Source organism: Pecten maximus, chromosome 7 (assembly GCF_902652985.1).
Source record: "Pecten maximus chromosome 7, xPecMax1.1, whole genome shotgun sequence".
In the NCBI taxonomy this organism is placed as follows: domain Eukaryota; kingdom Metazoa; phylum Mollusca; class Bivalvia; order Pectinida; family Pectinidae; genus Pecten; species Pecten maximus.
Genome location: NC_047021.1, coordinates 31,807,121 through 31,828,436, shown reverse-complemented (window position 1 = coordinate 31,828,436; position 21,316 = coordinate 31,807,121). Strand labels below are relative to the sequence as shown.

Here is a 21,316-nt window from a genome sequence, read left to right as displayed (position 1 = left end):
GTAAGGTGAGTATATACAGACAAGGTGAGTACATGCAGACAAAGTGAGTACATACAGACAAGGTAAGTACACACAGACAAGGTGAGTACATGCAGACAAAGTGAGTACATACAGACAAGGTAAGTACACACAGACAAGGTAAGTACATACAGACAATGTGAGTACATACAGACAAGTGAGTACATACAGACAAGGTGAGTACATACAGACAAGGTGAGTATATACAGACAAGGTCAGTACATACAGACAAGGTGAGTACATAGACAAGGTGAGTACATACAGACAAGGTAAGTACATACAGACAAGTGAGTACATACACACAAGGTAAGTACATACACACAAGGTAAGTACATACATAAAAGGTGAGTACATACACACAAGGTGAGTACATACAGACAAGGCGAGTACATACACACAAGGTAAGTACATACAGACAAGGTAAGTACATACATAAAAGGTGAGTACATACACACAAGGTGAGTACATACAGACAAGGCGAGTACATACACACAAGGTAAGTACATACAGACAAGGTAAGTACATACAGACAAGGTGAGTACATACAGACAAGGTGAGTACATACAGACAAGGTGAGTACACATAGACAAGGTGAGTACATACAGACAAGGTGAGTACATAAAGACAAGGTAAGTACATACAGACAAGGTAAGTACATACAGACAAGGTGAGTACATACAGACAAGGTAAGTACATACAGGTAAGGTGAGTACATACAGACAAGGTGAGTACACATAGACAAGGTGAGTACATACACACAAGGTGAGTACATACACACAAGGTTGGTACATACAGACAAGATGAGCGTTTCAATGTAGTTAAACAAAACATGTACAGTTATGTAAGGGGTTGGTAGTTGGTAAGGCGAGGGTATATCTCTTGTTAAAAGTGTTATAACATCATTGTGACGTCTCAATAGCTGATAACATCACCATAGATACATGATGTAAAACGATTGGCTCCAAAGAATACGTGTATAAAACCAAATTTGAATGTTTCACTTATATTATCATGGATATGAGTGATGTGATAAAAATAGAATCTTACATTTGTGTAATATGGCATTCATCACACTCGTTGAATAATGTTACATTGTTGAATTGTAATTAATATTTTTTTTTTTTTTTAGTCGACTAATTATAGCTAAGGCTGATGCTTTTATCACCACCCAAGAGCTATTGTAACTGGGACATGCTGGTATGTAGATGCTCCTGTTGGGGTACATACTCTGTAAGGGAGCCTTTTCTTTAATCACTCATTGCCTGTAACAGCAGCGATAAGATTATTTTCGATAGGAACAGACGCACAATGTGTTGCGGTGAAAACCGGACATGGGTGAAATGCTGTAAAACTATGCGAAAATAATTACCAACGACAGAAAATGGGCGAAATTCTACGTGACGAATTGATAGAAAACGAATGATATATTGATAAAAATCCGAAAACCTGTGGTAATGCTACAGGTGCTACAGGTGCTACAGAGACCTTTACAGAGGGAAAGAGATTACATTTATTATCAAGGATGGGTCAGTGAATAATTTTGGGGAAAAAGTACAAATAATATGTAGGGCGTTGAACTTGTAACGGTATGACGCTAGGGAATTTAGAAAGCGTTTGTTATTGTTTTTTCTATCAAAATGTTACCTTATGAGACACGTTATATTTTAATCTGCACTTTTCATATCCGTGTATTGTTACTGTCAAAAGCAAAACTAATGGACTGTTACTTAGGGTAATGAATTCCTAGTTCGGCATAGCCTTATAATTCTCTTTTGTCCCCGGATATGACGCGAAAGGTGGCGTTACTGGTCAAGATGAAGTACATTGTATGTGATTGGTCAATGTAGCGGTAAATGCAAAATGCAGATATGCAGTTAAAGACGAAACAAAATTAAGATTGAATGCAAACTAAATAAGTGGATGTATCTATTCAAATGACACATTAATAAAAACCATATCCTGATTTAAATGCAGTCTTATTATCAGCAAAAATGATTCAAACTGATATCATTTTGTTATCCGTGCTGAAACTACGCATTTATTAATTAGTTCGTTAATTTATTTCACCGGCAGTTTTATATTATAACCACCAGCATTAAAACTATGCCGTTTAACTTGTTTAAAGACATTTCTTGTTACTATTAAGTTATAGATAAAGAATTATGCCAAGGGGAAACAACTAATATATTATGGGCAAAAAGATATCCATGGAAACTTGTATGATGTCTTCTTTGTTGATGAGAATACAGATATGATATGGCACCGGTTCTTCTTCTAATAATAATCAATTCTTGTCAGAGCCATCAATTCTGACCGTTTCAGATATTTTTTTATGAAAATTGGACGATACTTGCATCACCTAAAGTCGATATGCAGTGCACTGACGTCAGGTCAAAGGTAAAATAAGTGCGAATTTCAAAATTATTTCTTGTCTAGACCATAACTTCTAAACTAGACATTTGAGGAAACCAACAGCATACTTACATCACCTAAATCCAGTATCAGTGCACTGCAGTTACGTCACTGTGACCTTGACCTCAACGTCAAATAAGTGCATTTTTTTAATAATTTCCTCTCTATGCCAAAAGCTCTTGAAAATAAGTTGATGAAACTGTAGGTCACTCAAATAAGTGCTCAATAATTTTTGTCCGGACGATAACTTTTTAATCTTAAAGGACATCTTAATGAAATGTACTGTTTACCTAAATCACCCACTGACAAAGTGCAGTGTACCGTCAAATGATCATTGTGACCTTGACCTAAGGTCAAGGGTCAAGTAATTGCGAGTTTTTCAAGACAACAGCTGTTTACCTATTGAATATATCCTGACAAATGTTGCAGTCTTATTTATAAATGTAAGCATCTTAGTCAGAAATATGCTTGTGGGATATCCATGAAAATCCTCGATATGTTTGTGAAATATCCATCATATCTGATTTATAAATATTAGCATTATAGTCATCAATCTGTTTGTGATATATCCATCAAAGTCATCGATATGTTCGTGAAATATCCATCATGACTAATTTATAATTGTTAACATCAAAATCATCAATATGTTTGTGAAATATCAATCAAAGTCCTCGATATGTTCTTGAAATATCCATCCTGTGTAATTTATAAATGTTAGCATCATAGTCCTCGATATGTTTGTAAAATATCCATCATGACTCATTTATAATCGTAAACATCAACGTCATCAATTTGTTTGTGAAATATACATCATGGTCATCGATATGTTTGTGAAATATCCATCAAATTCCTCGATATGTTTGTGAAATACTCATAAAGTCTGATTTATAAATGTTAGCATCATAGTCCTCGATATATTTGTAAAATATCCATCATAGCTAATTTATAATTGTAAACATCGAAGTCATCAATATGTTTTTGAAATATACATCATAGTCATCTATATGTTTGTGAACTTTCCACCGTGTTTGGTTAATGAATGCTAGCATCGTAGTCATCGATATGTTTGTTAAATATCCTTCATGTCTGATTTACAAATGTTGTAGAATTACCAAATCGGACGTATTGATGTTATCAGTGTATAAAGCGGTATGTACGATAGTTTCGATATTCAAACCAGTCGTTGTTATCATTTCTAGTTGGAACTTCATCTTTTTTAAAAGTGCAAAAAGTTCAAGATATGATAGAGTTTCATCAAGCCAACGAATGTTTTTATTAATCCTTCATATCGCAGGATCATTGATTGTCATTTAGGCCAAGTACAGCTGTTTAAGTCAAAGACGACATTAGCTGGACATCTGCTTCCATCAGGTAGCCGAGTACGTGTTTAATTCCTTTCGCTTGGTTAATGAGACAAAATACCAACTTAAATATCAGAAATTTATTGAAGGAAGGCAGAAATGTAGAACATGTTATAACATTCCGATAAAACACGAAAAGAGACCAACATTTTCTGGCATAACCAATGTCTATGGATAATGTTCAAAGCATCGTTAGCGCCGTGTCAAACATCAAGTTTTTTTTAACTTAAACTTCCTACTCCACGTGTTGTTTCTAATTCAACAAAACTTGACATCAGTAACTTTACCAAATATTAGATATAAAATAGCCATCGTCAGGTACAAACTTGATCAATGCGTTTAATTTTCCTGGTTCCTTAACGGGATGTTAACTTTCAACTTTCAAGCATTTATGCAAACCAGATCTTATTATCAGGAAAGAACATGAATTTAAAAAGCAAAAAGGGGGAAGAAGATCGGTCAAAGGGAATAAAGCCGAAATTTGTGAATCCATAACATCACGTGGTTTGCCATTTTAAGGCCAGTCACATGTGTTGATTTCGGAATTGAAGACGAGACCCGGTGGACAATACATTGGATTCGATTTCTTCCATGTTCACACCGGAAGAAAACAGTAAGGTCGTTGTTTTCTGTGAAGAACTCTCCATCAACGCAGGTCTCCGACTCATCATCCGGTTCTGTTTTAGAATTAAAAAGTAACAAAATAAATAATATGGAAAGATTATTTTTCAAGCAATAAATATGTTTCACGGATACTTTTCAGAACAAAGTTAGCCCAAAGACAACCGAGATATGCCATTAAAATGTTTAATTCAAATCAGGTTTGATAAAGAAAGATCCTCTACATTATTTTCACAACCAATTTCCTGGGATACACAGTAAATTACCTGTAGACCTAACGCCATGATGCTATACAGAAAAGATTCCTTATTGTATATATTTAACAATTCATATAAAAACAACAGGCACTGACCATCATCATCTTTGCATCCCGCCACATCCTCGTGGTCGCACGTGAGTTTCTCTTGATTCCAATGTGTACCTTTGCCACAATCCATTACAGTATTGGTGTGGCTACAGGAAACATACTGCTTACAGTTGCGAGGCAACGTGGCGTGAAGGTCATAGGACTTCTTCCGGCTCTTGCATGATTCGACTACAGGGAGAGATTTATTATTTGTAATGAAGTAGATTTGATGTAGTTCATATATATATATATATTTACCATTGTATGGCACTGCCACTATATAACCTTACCAATTCAGTTGCGAGTTCACCAGCTTATGAACTGCAAACTGAAATTTGAATTTGAAAATTTCAAAAAAAAATCGCACGACAAATAAAAAATCGCAGATGATAAATATAAGCATTGAACGGCTTTCGATTGGCATTCATAGTCAATATGAATGCCAACTGAAAGCCGTTCAATGCTTAAATATATATATATATATATATATTCAAAATATGATCACTTTAATTACCCAAATTTCAGTCTTTGATGCAACTATTTCCTGGTGAATAAATGCATTCTTCAAAAATATATAATCGATGTAGATTTCTCTTATACAAAAGAGACTCCTCTCTCTCTCTCTCTTATATATTTACTGTACTTTTAAAACGCTATGTTTATAAGTAAGTTAGCATTGAGAATACAGACCAAGACATTGTCCTTCGTAGCAGTCCCTGACTTGTACATCCACAGCTTCGCCATCACAGTCTGCTCCTCCGTACTGAGGTCTGGGGTTAGTACAGGATCGGTCCCTTTGTCTACTCTGGTCACACTCTCCTGAACATTCAGTCCAGGTTGTAAAGTCCGAGTACTCCGACCAAGCACCATCAACTGTAATAATACATTAGAGTACTGCAACAAACGGGCAAACACGTTAAGACATTTGTGTGTATATATACACAATATTCGCGTGTTATCAATTGTCTTGGTGCATTAAAAATTTAGCCTTATTTCAACAATACATCTAAAAAGATATTGGTACCAAATTCCTATCGGTATTATTTTTTTGCCATTGCCATTTTATAGAGAAATAAAGTTATCCATGACATGGAATGAAAGGAACGGTAAGCGTATGAAGCAACACGATGCCACGCACAATTCTGTTTTGTTGTTTGATTTGGTTTTGTTGTTTAACTTCCTATCAACAATGGTCGTGTAAGGACGACCTCACCTATGTACAAGATGTATGCGTGTAGTGTATGTGTGTTATAGGAGGTGGTGGTATGTTTGTGTTTGTCTCCTTGTGATAGCTGTAGAAAATACAAATATTCTATTGTAGAATTGAATATGGCGGACTTACCTTTGGCCACCAACTGTATATAGTCGTGTTAACGAATGTTTATTAAGCAGCTATCGACTGGGTTCCCAAAACCTAACGGTCTCTTTACAAAACGCCAAAACCATTGTTCATTAGGATCAGGTCACAGCTGTTTAATACCTTACTTCTAACGTATTTCGGTAATAATTTTCGAAACGAGCATTTTTTTTTTTTTTTTTTTTTTAATTTTTTTGTGTCTATATTTTTAAGAACGGCAAAGCATGAAAACTTTGTTGAATGACAAATACGAGTACTATAGACGATCGTAAAGAGTACTGTCAATTTAAGATACATATGTATACCCTAACCATTCCGTTGTGGAAACAATGCCCAAAAATTACTTTTTTCTGTAGTAATAGTACTTGCAGATTTTCTTTATCGACATATTGAATTCAAAATATTTTTTTCTTTCATTATAGTAAATATGATTTACAGACAATAACAATTGATTTTCCTCCGCGCCGGTTTGGAGTACCTGGTTTTTTACCGAATTTGATTAAAACATCTTTTATTGTATCTTTTTTTATATACAAGGGAATTGGGCACAAGTTATCAAACTTATATTAAGCCCTTTCCCTATAAGTTTTTTCATAATACATTCATTTTTACAAGATGACATATATTTACATATTGTCTATTCAAATAAAGTATTCCGATGCCGATAGCAGAAGTTCACACTATTCACTTTTCAAAACACTCTGCTGATTCTAAAGTTCATCACATCCTGTGCCATGGTTTGCTTTCTCCGTTCGCTTTCTATGCCTCCTGGAAATTCGTTTTTCTTTTGTCATCGGCATCGGAATAGATATGATAAACACACATAAATGTACACAAATATATATAGAGAGATAAGGGGAATTAAAATATATACGAATCAAGAATGTATTTCTGGGTGTTTTGGCATATCGTAACATTATCTTCTACAGATAAATCACTGCTTCCATACAGTAATAGCTGCAGATCTAGCGGTATGAAATTGTTCAGATTCCGGTACAATTCGATTCTCTGTTCAACATAATTATTACAGACGAAGAAGAAATGATATGTATCCTCAATAGGATGACCACATTGACAGTGACTATAATCAATCAGTTGAGATCGCAAGAGGTCACTATTTAAAATACTACAACTATTTCTTAATCTTGCATGCAATATATATTAGACTTTCTATTTCCAGAATAATAATAAGGTACTTTTGATATATTAGTGATAGACTTTTTAAATACTGAGTATGAGTTACTTTGCCTAGTTTCTAAATCTAGTTTGTTCAAAAGTCGAATAGTAGCAAGGAAAACGAAATATTGGTCAAATGAAGTCGGAAATGTGGTAAAGAGTAGTTACCGAATGAAATGTTTGAATTCTTTACATTCCATACTCCTTTTCACAGCCCAGGTATTTGCATAAAGCACACCTAGTTTCGATTGCTTCTATCAGGCAAACCATAATTGATTCCCCGAAAGTGTCTTACTTGGACAAGGGTGTGGATTACAACTTCGGCTGACATCCTTGCGTTCACCCCCTATACAAGGTTCGCCACCATACATTGCTTGTATCTCAACACTCCTAAGCTGATACCCCATCTGAATTCCTCCGCCACATGTGACCGGGCAGTCGTTGTAGGTAGCTGTACCCCATTCACTCCATTTGCAGTCAACTGTAATGAAACATTATTCAATACAAAAAATAAATAAATAAAAAATAAAATGATGGCAAAGTTAAAAACTGTAGAGCTCTCTACATGTCTTAGTTTATTTTTCCAAGCTTATGAATGAAGGGAACACCTAATCAATAGAAAAATACACTTCTGAATCTTGCTCCTGTGTATACAAGCCTGAGCCAGGGATGGAAATTTGAATTCTTTACATTTCATACCTCGTTTCACAGCCGAGGAGTTGTATAAAGCACACTTAGGAATTTACGATTGCTGCCATCATGCAAACCATAATTGATTCCCCGAAAGTGTCTTACTTGGACAAGGGTGTGGATTACAACTTCGACTGACATCCTTGCGTTCACCACCTGTACATCGTTCGCCACCATACTTTTCTTGTATCGCAATACTCCTAAGCTGATACCCCATCTGAATTCCTCCGCCACATGTGACCGGGCAGTCGTTGTAGGTAGCTGTACCCCATTCACTCCATTTGCAGTCAACTGTAATGAAACATTATTCAATACAAATGAATAAATAATAAAATGATAACGGAGTAAAATAATGGAGACCTCTTTACCTGTTTGGGTTTTTTTACCCATCTTGTGAGTGGAGGGAACAACTAACCTATTGAAAAAAGCATTCTGAAAATATTGTTTAAACAATGCATGTCCCCTATCGGCCCCGCTAAAAATAGTTACAGTGACCCTGACCAAAAAATCCTAAAACTCAAAGTTGATATGTAGGTCATCATACTGAAGTTACATACCAACATTCACCAACATACATTGAAGCATTGCTGAGAAAAGTGCGGAAAACTGAGTGGACGGACTAACGGACGGACGGGGAGGAAACCTAGTCTCCCTGGTTTCACCGGTAGGGAAATAGCAATAGACTTTTGAAACTTGTCCCAGTATAAACGAGGTTGAGCCATGGATAAAATGTTTGGCAGTCACTGATTGGCCTGTATATTAGGAAGCTCCAAAATAGATATGTAGTCTGTTCGGTAACTATTTATTAGTCATATTGGTATACATTTGGTATGTCAAATTGAGTTTTTGTTCAAAAGTCCAGGTCATGATAATTAAAAGGTGAACTTTCAGATTTCTTGCTGCCGAATTCACACAATTTCAAAATAGCTACCCTGGAAAAAGTATGACCTAATGGACCCAACTTTTTTTTTTATTAAATGCTATATAAGACCATAAACTTAATCAATCATAACGGCCAAATCGAATTAAGTATATTAATGATATACTCCAAAACATTAACACTGAAATCTATAGAAGGTCCTTGAAGGGAGTTAACAGATCTGCGTCAATAAGGTTGTGAAAATCTTATATATAGTAAAATTGTTACCTTTACCAAAATACATATCAACCAATTTCTAATTTCCGAACGACATACTGAAAATAGATAATACCTTGAAATTTAATTTACGGTCCGTTTCATGCTTCCATAGTAGATACTGTATATCTTTATTGAAATCGAGAACATTTCAACCATCGAAAATAACAACCAGACTCTGCGGAATGGATAACGGCTCTGAGGTAACGGCAATTTACAACCAATTTCAAAACTTTTATTCAACTTTAAATAGTTCCAATTATTGATTGTTCCTTACCTGGACATGGATTTGTGTTACATGACTGTGTAAATTTCTGCGAACTTCCTCCGGTACAAGCATTACCGCCATTGTATGCCGCTTTCTTCACACTCCTCTTTTGAGTCACCGTCTGAAAGCCTCCACCACACTTAACGGAACAACTGCCATATGTACTGGTCCAATCCGACCATTGGCAGTGTTCTGTAAATAAAGCATCGATGTTACATGATGGAAATTCTGATAGTTTTCTATTCTCTAATTTAAGAAACTAAGAGGTTCACAATATGCATTGAATCTGTGTCGTAAAATCTGTGTTATGCAAGTGTGATCAATCTTTGTCGGTAAACTTTACAAACTAAAATCCTGACACTTTCGGAAGAGATTTATCAATTGTTGTCAACTATCTTGTATTCATGTCCTTGGCGCTTAGCATCATTTACGAATAAAGACAGACATAATTATATGATACAGTTTGATCTATTTTTGCTATGCTGTATAACTCTCAATCTGTATTGATATGTGCTAATAGCATGTATGTCTTTTGAACAATACTCAACTCTATGATTAAACCAAATATTTTACTTCATTTCGACATCATTTTCATTTTTTCTCAAAAACAGCGTTTTCACTTTTAAAGAAATCTCTTATAAGAATTTATAAAAGTAAATTGAAAAAAAAAATAAAAGAGTAGTAAGCCCTTTGCTTAAAGTGCGATTTGGACATGATATAGAAGACTTGTAATACTGGCTATCCTTGCTGTAAACAAGCATGTCGACTGGAAACTGCCAAGCGACTGGGATTGAAATTTAAATTTCGTATACGTGTAACCTGCAAGTAAGCCTTGTACAATGTTCACGTGTGATCATGTCATCTAATTTTGTCAGATTAGTTGCTGTATAGTAACATATAGGTCATTTAGATATAAATTAGGATAACGTATAAATACTTAATTTATCATCTAATTATTATTCATTTTTCTCAAGATAATATTGGCAGAAAATGTAGGTTACATTATTTATGATAATAATCAAGTTAAAGATAATTCGTCATATCGTGCTAAATAGAGTAAAAGCTTTTATTTAACTTACCACATACTTCATACTTATAACAAGGCTCTGAAACTTGGTAGGATTCTTGTCTGTAAGAACAAGGTAAAGTGACATATAAACGAATCTGCCAGAGAAAGGTAAAGTAACATTTGTACGGATAAGTAGGAACAAGGTAAAGTGTCATGTACGGGCCACTCAGGGTAAGGTAAAGTGACATATAAACGAATCCGTCCGAGCAAGGTAAAGTAATATGTAAGAACCACTCAGGGTAAGGTTATATGACATGTATACTGATAAGTGGGAACTAGTTAAAGTGACATATACGGACCTGTCAGAGCAAGGTAAGCTAACATGTATACGGATTATCAGGAATAAGATAAAAAGACATGTTTGGACCCGTCAAGGTGAGGTAAATTAACATGAATACGGATAAGTAGGGGAAATGTAAAGTGGCATATACGTATAGGTCAGAGCAAGGTAAGTTAACATGTAAACCGATCAGTTTGGTTTGTTTTTGTTTAACGTCCTATTAACAGCCAGGGTCATTCAAGGACGTGCCAGGTTTTGGAGGTGGAGGAAAGCCGGAGTACCCGGAGAAAAACCACCGACCTACGGTCAGTACCTGGCAACTGTCCCACGCAGGTTCCGAACTCGCAACCCAGTGGTGGAGGGCTAGTGATAAAGTGTCGGTACACCTTAACCACTCGGCCCCAAAACCGATCAGTAGGAATAAGGTAGAGAGACATGTCTGAACATGTCAGGGTAAGGTAAGGTGACATATATATGGATCAATGGGAACAAGATAGAGAAATATATATATATGAATCTGTCAGAGAATGGTAAGGTAGCATTATGAGGATCATCGGGAATAAGGTAAAGTGACATATATACAAAAGTATACGGATTACTAGGAACAAATTAAAGTGACAGGTTTACGGATCTTTGGAAATAATGTAAATTGACATGGCCGGTCAAGAAAGTGATGTGTATACTCACCTCGTACCACGACATGTCCTTCTACTCCACCACGACCCACACGTGTAGTAGTATGTCTTGGTACGGTAGAGTGTCTTCTTGCATGTCGACGTTTTTCGGCATGTCGCGCTAAAAGGCAAAAAAGAACAACGTAGAATAAAGCTTGAAAATTGTGCCAAATTACAAATGATTATCTCCATATATAGTTTCTCGTTAGAGTGAAACCAACGTTAAATTATTACAGCTTTATATCGAAACTCAGACCTGTTGAAGAAATAATATGTAACAGTACTCCCTTTGAAAATGAATAGGTATGGCAACTTATCAAATGCCTACAAATCTTTAATGACATTCACACTTTCCTTTAGACATACATAAAACATTTCAGCAAATATACTGTACAGTATGATACAGATGTTTTACATACAAATGTATATATATACAACACAGGATCGAAGTGATATATTACTTGATCAAGCCGTCCATTATTGCTTCACTCGTGTATGACATATACACGTGTAATGTAGGAATACCATGTTGCATATGAATGTGAAATGTTATGTAAAATGCAAAGTAAAAGGAGGAATTAAAAAGGATTTAAAATCGAAAAAAATATGTTTCATTTATTTATCGATGAATCATGTTCGTGTTATGAGCTCGAAGTTATGATGACTCGAGATTTCGAGCTACAAACACGAAAAAATGAATCTTTTTTATCATACATGACCATAATGCTTTTCTGTAGTTTGTTGAGAACACCTATAAAACTTTCTATCACGAAACTAGCTCAACAACTGGAAAACACGGAAGAAAAAGCACGTGAATACTCATATCAATTACAGTAAATACTTACACCTAATATGCATTTCTCACCAAAGCACCGCAAGCGGATGTAATATACAACAGTCCGACAATCTGATCGAATCTTAACAGGCCCTTTGGACCCTTACCTACATTACAGTTTGTACCTTTGTTAGTATTAATCATTGCAATTGAAATAGTTGATGTATAATGTTGTGATGTTATGTTGTAAATATGACTAATTATGTGTAAGGGTGCATAGAGCTATCGTGTACACAATGATATCACGTGGGCGGAAACACAGACGCACGCGCACTCACAACCAAGAATACGGTATACCCACTTACTTAAGGTAAGATGATAATGATAGATATCATAGCATTCCAAAAATTGTATTTATGGAATCAAAACTAAATTCCGTTGACAGATTCCTGCAAATTCCAATATTTCGCCAGTTTTATCTGAACTGTAAGTCATTCAAAACAAATGTCTTTCTAGAAAAAGAATGTTCATGCTAAGGATGAAGAATACTTTCAGTTACGGGTAAGACATTTGAAAAGATATTTTACTTAAAAATAAGTAAACCAAACAAAGTTAACATGATGTTAATGAAGTACTTACGCTGATGTTTCGCTGAACAAAGAGCCGATAACACTGAAAAGTAGAACAGCAATTAGAGGATGAAGTGCCATGACGGAATTGTAGATCTGGGACTGTTAAACTGTAGCTGTTGCCTTCGTATTTATAGGCACTGCTGTTTAATTGGTATCTTGGCAGGAGAAGAAACATGGTACAAAGTCAATGAAGTTTAATTATATCTCATGTTATATACTTTTATGTCAATAGCATGTCAGTCAAAACAAATGTTGACTCCAACTTATCAAATGATGTTTAGTTTAAAGATAGCACACATATTTACTTCTTGCGTTCAGGTAAATATTAAATGTCTATACGCAACTCAATGGCTCAGCAACAAAACACTTTAGTTACGTATTTTATTTCGTTCATTCATGAGGTGAAAATTGGCTGGGATTGTTATTCAAACTATAAAAAATACATGAATTCGCGCAAACGCAATATTACCCGGGAATGCAATAACACCGAGTTTGTACAACATTATTTGTCATTGTGCCATGTCCAGTCAATCTGAGGAAGGTCCTTGGTGATGTTTTGCTATAATTGAAAAACACTGCACTTAAAATCGTTAGTTTTAATTTTTTAGCACTGTTATGATATAAAATGCTCATCAAAGCAAGCCTAAATATTTGTTGATCTCTGAAAGAAGGAACTTGATATTCAGATACAAAACCGCTTAAAAATTATATTACACACAACTCTGATTGATTAACTTAAGGTCCCGTGAAAACAATATTGACCTCTCCTGCGAGAAAATAATGGAAGAAGCTTATGATTCGGTCCGAAATCCAAGAAGGCCACCATCAATGTACAATTGATATATACTGTTGTTTGTATATTTCATTGATTTCATTAATAACTGATGTAAATGTAATACATAAATATATTTTCTGTTGATTTATATTTTAAAAAAAAGGAGATATCTGTTTCCAAACTTTTTACAGTCCACAGGTTAAAGCTATATATCTCTGTTCCCTAGTGTAAATCAGGAAAATGAGCACAGGTTAATAATTAAAGAAATTTACTATAATTCGTTTCCTATTGTTTTACGAGATAACACATTTCTTTGTTCTACAAAAAGTAGGCAACAGGAGAGTCTGCCTTCCGAAACAGTTTTTGAATTATTTTTCATGACCATTGTCCAACGATGCCAAATATCTTGTACGCAATTACAACAGAGACAGGCAATGTCTCCAAAACATTGATAGTTATTATCTTATTTCTGAATCAATTATTAAATGTATTTTTAATTTATAGGATTTCAAGATTTTTATTAGCACTCAGGCACACTATTATGTGCGACAAGTGGTCAACAAAACATACAACATTATAATATAATATGTAATTTTGTACAGAATAGTGAAACACATACATTTGGAAAAAGTTTTTAGTATACACTGCATAAAGGTTTGTTCAGTAGAAGACAACTGCATCACTACTCTACTGTATAGTGTATAAAAGGTTTAATTAAGTGTTTGCAGATATTTCATGTTGTAGTCTCTTACACTGATTATTAATTTTTGATTATTGATATTTTTTAATAATGCCATTATAGTACGAGGTTAATATTTTTTCAGGTTAATAAAACTATGTATCAACCTTATGAAAAGGCTACAATTGTATCTTAATAATAATACAATCAAAATTCGTTTTGTTTCTCGCCAATACGACCCTGCAGACGGGCATAATGATCATATATATGTGGTATTATATCGTCATATTTGTGACAAACATACTTTCCTCGTATTATTATTATTATCATCATCATGAATTCGCGATGACAGTTAAGATATATCGTATATCCGCTTGGGTAAGACTTTTAATATATTAGAATTAATATTAAACGAAACAGGTATATATTGATAGATATATCCCAATGAGTTTAGGTAAAACAATTGTTAGCTTGTTATATAAATGACATAAACGGATCACATGGATTTGATACAGCTGTGTATTAATTTCTAAGAGAAACGAGCTCAATAGAAACGTATTCTCAGAATATATATAATTGATATAAAACTGTATAAATCTAGCTGCTATTTCCTTCTACGTCTCGTCAATGATGATACTGACATCATACAGATCTTTTGTCCTTCTAGTTCTTGTCAGTAATGATAGGGACATCATTCAACTGTTTTGACCTTCTAAGACGCGTCAGTAATTATAGGGACATCATTCAACTGTTTTGTCCTTCTAGGTCTCGTCAGTGATGATAGGGACATCATTTAACTGTTTTGACCTTCTAGGACGCATCAGTGATGATAGGGACATCATTCAACTGTTTTGTCCTTCTAGGACTCGTCAGTGATGATAGGGACATCATTCAACTGTTTTGTCCTTCTAGGACTTGTCAGTGATGATAGGAACATCATTCAACTGTTTTGTCCTTCTAGGACTCGTCAGTGATGATAGGGACATCATTCAACTGTTTTGTCCTTCTAGGACTCGTCAGTGATGATAGGGACATCATTCAACTGTTTTGTCCTTCTAGGTCTTGTCAGTGGTGAATATAAAACTGAATCATACAGATGTTTTCTCGTTCTCAAAGAAACTTTATCAACGTTATAAAAACTTATTTTTATCACTCTTGTTGGCCCGGATAGAAGCGCTCAAACGGTCTTAGATAAAAAGCAAAGACAAGTTTGCTACCACTGTGCCATCCGGCTACGAGTCATCAGTGATGCCAGGGTCCAAAAGTGTTGTAAACAAGGAATAAGAAATGACAGAAAAATGTTAAAATAGCTGGGAATGTACATTACTGTCTTTAACCCCATAATTTTTGTCCAACATGAATATACCGAAAATCTATTTTGTACAATGTATAGGTGAAAAAAGAATCTGGTAAAGTTACCCTATAAATAAATTTGATGGGCCACCCAAAGACCAATCTGACAACACACTATTGACACGAGGAATTGGGAAAATGAGATCGCACAAACATACAACGGAACCTGAATTTAATGCAAATAATTTGACAGAAAACATACTCGTCTCTCCTTCCTATTATGAAGTTATTGGTGACATCAGATATGGAACTGATTTAATCGTGTGACCCAATTATTCGCTTGTAGTTATCGATATAGAATCATTTAAATTTGACTGTAATTGGTATGAATATTTTACATCATAAGCCGTGACTTATCTTTATTTCGTTGCTTCGTTACTTTTTTTTTTTTTTTCTCTCTCTCTCTGGAAAATGAATCATTATAGTTTTAACTGTTCACATGTCAATAAATACATAATTGATCTTTTAACAATCAGAAAATCGGTACCGGTAATTATGTAAAACCAAAAAAGCTCTCTGTATTTATTGTATTTTATATGGAGGTGAGGGACATACAATGTGCTATCCGACAGTATGTGGTCATACATATTCAAGCGTTTTACATTTCTAGTAAAACAACTACCAACTACATTGTTCAATGTTTACAGAAATGCTATTACACAGTACAGTAATACAGCAGTCGCAGAAATGCTATTGTCCCAGGAAATTAACAAATATATATCTTCCATGGTTGAAACCCTGGATACAATATCATCACAAGTATGCCCTCGGACAGGAGAGCTTTCATTCATTTACCCTTTTTTAAAACCTAGCTGTACAGTAGTTATACACTACCTACTCTACAGACAGTCCTTATCATGAAAACTCAACAACTGCAGTGTTTTACATCTACATATATTATGTATGTTCAAGGTCTCAATAAATCTTTTATAAAAAAAAAACTTAGCTTTTCTTTGTTTTTGTTTATAGATATGCATCTTAACCAAGCTAAACTTCATAATCCATAGTGGGTTTATCTTCGTTTAATTCCCTTCAAATCTGCTCAGTTACGTCAACACTGTTCATAAGTAAAGTATGTAATAAACATCTTAATATAGAACGTTAATTAACCATGAGGGCGCCGAGCTACATCCTGAGATGATTAACACAAAATATTTGTTCATTCAATGCCGAGAAATTTCACTGCCAATTCATGGTGGCTTTCCCGTTTAACCTATCTTATTTTTATGTCTAACAGAGTTGTGTTGACCTTGTAAGTAGTAGATGATGTTGTGATTTTACCGAATCCTTTCCTTTGCTTTCGCGGCAGCAACCAGGGTCCAGTTGTTCAAAAGGTGATTAGCTTAATCACTTGATTAGTAAAATTTTATTTCTCATTTGCTGAAAAACCTGTGAGTATGTCCTCTTGAAATTATGCCAGTTGGAAGAGAACTAAGAATTACAGAATTTCATAAAGTTTTGTCAAGTAAGTTCTACCAGAAATGTTTATGTAAGGATTTGAAAAATTGTTGAAAATGTGATTAGCCTAATTACCTTTTGAACAACTGGGCCCAGAACGTCTGATCAACTTTAGGCTTCAGATACGTGGTTCTAGTTGCCATTCTTTAAAACAAAACCAGTTTGCACATGCGTGCATATTTTCCACGGCTCTTTTACATGCAGATTGTGGAGCACAGCATGGGAGATTCCTCGTAATTATTGGATAGTTTCCCGGTTTTAATTGCAATTATAAAGAACTACGGCTTTGGATCTCGCATGATATCATCATTAAGGTTTATGTTCTATCATTCAACACATTTTTTGAAATTTTGTCAAAATTTGTATGATACGAAAACATAGAGAGGCTTTAAACAGACGGACACGTACGTGCGAAATGAGCCGCCGTCATTTTTAGTCACCGATGTCATCACTAAACGGGAGACGTCATGCAAACGGCACAAATAAGATCAAACTTAATGTTTGGGATGTTGGAGAGCTTTCGACCTGAGTACTTCTCGGCCATAGAAAACTTTTCTGAGACAGGCATCTCGTCCTAACGTGATTTGATGGTGGTGAGAACGAGCTACATCCCCTACGGGAGGAGGCCATTAAACTGTGTAATTTATCCAAATACTTATTTCTTACTTTACAATAACTTTGTCAATTCCCTGTTTCCTCCCATCACAAGACGCTTGATTAATATAAGTTGAAGAGGGAAAGATAAAATTTACATTTTAGTAAATGAGAACGGTGAAACATCGTGATGTTAACCAACACGATGTCCTCTGGAAATGTCTCCTCGTACTCTTGAAAGAGACCCCAAAGAGGCTCCACTACTCGTCAATCTCAAGATGGTAGCAATATCCGGTGGCGATGTATCTCGCTGATGTTTCTGTTATAGATAAATCAATTGTTTAATACTAATCATGCCATATTACATTCCAAGGCTGCTTATTCAATATTGTAAAGGACCTCATAACAAAGAATCCTAATAAATAATTAAATAATACATAATTGTAATTCGCTGCCTCAAGTGTTCTTCGCTGCTCCTATAAGATATTATCATCCTTATTCATGAATTGCACAAATGTACTAGTCCGAGTTTCCTCTTGTCTCAGCACCAGGCATCAGACATTTTGACAGACAGACGTCTGCTCTTTTGTTGGAACCAGAAGAAAATCTAGGTATCACTGTCTACTTCATAAATATATACTTTTTTTTTTTTTACATTTGTATATTAATAAGACAACTAAGACCAATGGATTCGTAGAAAACACCACATTGTTGAAAATTATAAGTTATATTTCTGAAGTGGACACGTTGATGATATTGGATTGCACTAAAATTCCCTGAACATCTCAGCAAGTTAAGTAATATAGTTCGACTATGTACGGATTTAAGATCAACAAACCTTATAGAATTGTGCCATTTCTGTGGTATTTTACATGATGACCGTAGATCTCATATAGTACTCCATTGTACAAAAACTGAAAGTCTTAGAGACGATCTCTGGTGTCTTATTAGTGCTGTTTTTGATATAGAATTTAGCGCTTCTTACATTCCTTATCGGAATATAACTTAATTCATGTACTACTTGGTGGCAGTCTTCCCTACAGATTAAGTCCATCTGATCATGTGATATTTGTACTGCATAGTGCTATTTTTGTTGATAAAATGTTGCTGTTATATCAGCATTAATAGTGTAATACACGTATGGCATACAATGTTGTTTTTTTTATATGAGTAGTGCCGAATTAATAACTGTTTAATTGATTTATCAATTAATTATTTATTATTATTATTATATCACTCCTTCGTGTGTGTTAATGCGTGTGAAAGCCTGAGATGACTTTGCTGGTAGGGCTCTCCCAAACGCTGGAAACCTCAGGCTTCACATGCATTGTAATGATTTTGTATCATTTGCTACTTTCGTGACCTTTCATTATGTAGTTATTTAACTATTTCATTATGTATTAATTTACCCGGTCATCTCTGTAAATAATTGATGTGTTTATTTTTGACAACAATGTATATTTCTTTTTGTAACTCTTCAATTTGGAGGAAATAAAGAAATAATAATAATGCTGGCGTTTTCGATAAGCTACATGTCAGTTAGGGCACAATTGAACATCGTCAAACTGTAAGTAAACACAGTAGATATCTAGACAGTCACACAAAAGGTGTCACTATCGCGATAATAAGTATTTTGTAATCACGGAGGATATTGCGCTGTAAGTGCTATACAGGTGTTTATTCCAATATCGGTAATCAATAAGTTATGAGAATCGTACACCATCACAGCTATTAATCGTAACTTCGTATGTATATAAGTGTTTGGCTCGGACAACGCCGGACAATAGCATGGCATGTGTATCTTATTAACACACAGGCGACGAGTGTTAAATACGCCGTGGACATAGTCATTTGATTCCCTGATATCGGTCCGAGTCTTGTTGTAGCAACAAATCAATGACAGCAAACGATGAGGATATTCACAGCTGATGACAATTCTACAATAACATGCATATCAGTAGATTTGTTGGAAGATACAGGTTCCTATAAAGATACTTTCTTCTGTAAATAGGATATAAGTATGTTTTGTAAAATTGTATTGTATCTTAAAATTGCGATATTTTTTATATGTTCCCTATTCTTCATTGAACTTGTATGTGGAAAAAGGACTTTAACAGCACTCTAAAGTGAAGTCCAACGATTTATTTTGGATATGTAAATATTTTTCTTTGCGTGTGAATGTTATGTGAATTATTACTGATTCTATGACATCATTTCATCTTCATGGGGTCCTGTTGATGAACCAAAATTCCTGTAGTTCAATTTGTGATGAATTACGGTTTATATTAAAATTTCATATACTTTTTTATTTTCATTTTGTCCAGCGAACGGTTTTGAATATGAGTCTATTTACAATGTGTTTATTTTATTTTCTGAACGAGACTAAGCGTGTCTCGTCTTTTGTACCCTTTAGACAATGAAATATGTCATAAAAACAGGTCACTCTTTGGTTCGGATCAATATAGATTTCAGAGGAGAGAGAAACGGTTACATTGCTCGCGATCTAAATTTTTCGGAGGACTAAGACGAATAAAACATTAATTTGTTTTGGGGGTTTCTATATCCTCGCTATTGACATATTTCAAATTTTGACACGAACGAAAAAATATATTTATATATATGTATGTGTAAATAAAAAGATCGATTTTAGGTCGCGATATTATATATATATATATATTTATTTATTTTTATTTTATAACCATTCCTCAATCAATGTGATCCTTAACATCGTCAGACAATACAAAGTAAATGTCAAAGCCGTAAATTTCCAATTTTACTATAATCCAGATTTTATTTATTTATTTAATTGTATTGTATTTATTTATTCATTTTCAACATGAGTAATTAGAAATGGTAATTATAACCTCGAAAGTGCAAAAGGTATCGTAATTTGTACACACTTGGTAGATACTCAATTTTTCTGATATTTTAACCGTACTTTCACTTTACAAAAATCTATTCCTCCTGAATGGGGCAAAGATCATCAGCTGGTCCAAGACATCCACTCGTGAAATTGTAAAGTGTCAAGTTGGTCCTTAAGAATATTTGTATTAGAATCGTGCACATGAAGCATACAAGATGACGATCATGGCGGCTATATTTAAAAAATATATATCTATGGTTATTTCTCCTGCACGGAAAGTCATATAAAGACATGACTTTCAGCAACGTTACGCGTGGTTGATGAATGATTTAAACTAAATTTGAGGATTTCGCAATATCAACGATACCTCCGTCTCATCTCCCATCCCCCACCACCCTCCTGTCTCGTACCTGCTTTTCATTTTTACTTCCTGTATTCTAAATTGTTACGTTTGTTATTGCAATATATTGGTTATCACGTGATCTTTTTGTAAAATGTATTCTTAAGTGCTGTTTATGGAGAGGATTTCATGAATTGGCATTACAGGTGCACGTGTAATCATTTGGTTTATTATCTTTTACAAAATGTGTTTCAATCATTAATGCCTCCTATGAGGGCCATTTTAGATTTATGATAAATGTAAGTTCACTCGTACTATTTCTTAAAGGGGCATTTCTTCGTTCGAACATTAGAAACATGCACATTTCTATTGATGAAATCTACGAACGACGATTATATGAGTGTTTGTGCCAACAAGTAATGAAATTAACGCCAAAATGT

At 34.6% G+C, this 21,316-nt stretch overlaps 1 protein-coding gene across 1 annotated transcript; it reads right to left on the bottom strand.

Annotated features, from left to right (window-relative positions):
• Nucleotides 1-3,865: 3,865 nt before the first annotated feature.
• LOC117330585 (hemicentin-1-like) lies at nt 3,866-12,906 on the bottom strand. Its single transcript, XM_033888997.1, has 9 exons — nt 12,822-12,906; nt 11,421-11,528; nt 10,464-10,513; nt 9,394-9,576; nt 8,087-8,272; nt 7,587-7,772; nt 5,449-5,631; nt 4,765-4,947; nt 3,866-4,468 (listed from the first exon to the last, which is right to left on the bottom strand). Exons 1-9 carry the CDS (start codon nt 12,890-12,892, stop codon nt 4,251-4,253), a joined length of 1,368 nt encoding a protein of 455 aa, XP_033744888.1. The 5' UTR covers nt 12,893-12,906; the 3' UTR covers nt 3,866-4,250.
• Between the last annotated feature and the right edge of the window lie 8,410 nt (nt 12,907-21,316).

What these genes read in the sequence shown, in the direction of transcription:
- LOC117330585 (XM_033888997.1), bottom strand. Translation starts at nt 12,892, where the DNA reads ATGGCACTTCATCCTCTAATTGCTGTTCTACTTTTCAGTGTTATCGGC. An exon ending in TTATAAGTATGAAGTATGTG is followed by an intron (nt 9,577 to 10,463) that starts GTAAGTTAAATA and finishes CTTTATTTACAG; the next exon opens with AACACTGCCAATGGTCGGAT. An exon ending in CTACGAAGGACAATGTCTTG is followed by an intron (nt 4,948 to 5,448) that starts GTCTGTATTCTC and finishes CTCTCCCTGTAG; the next exon opens with TCGAATCATGCAAGAGCCGG.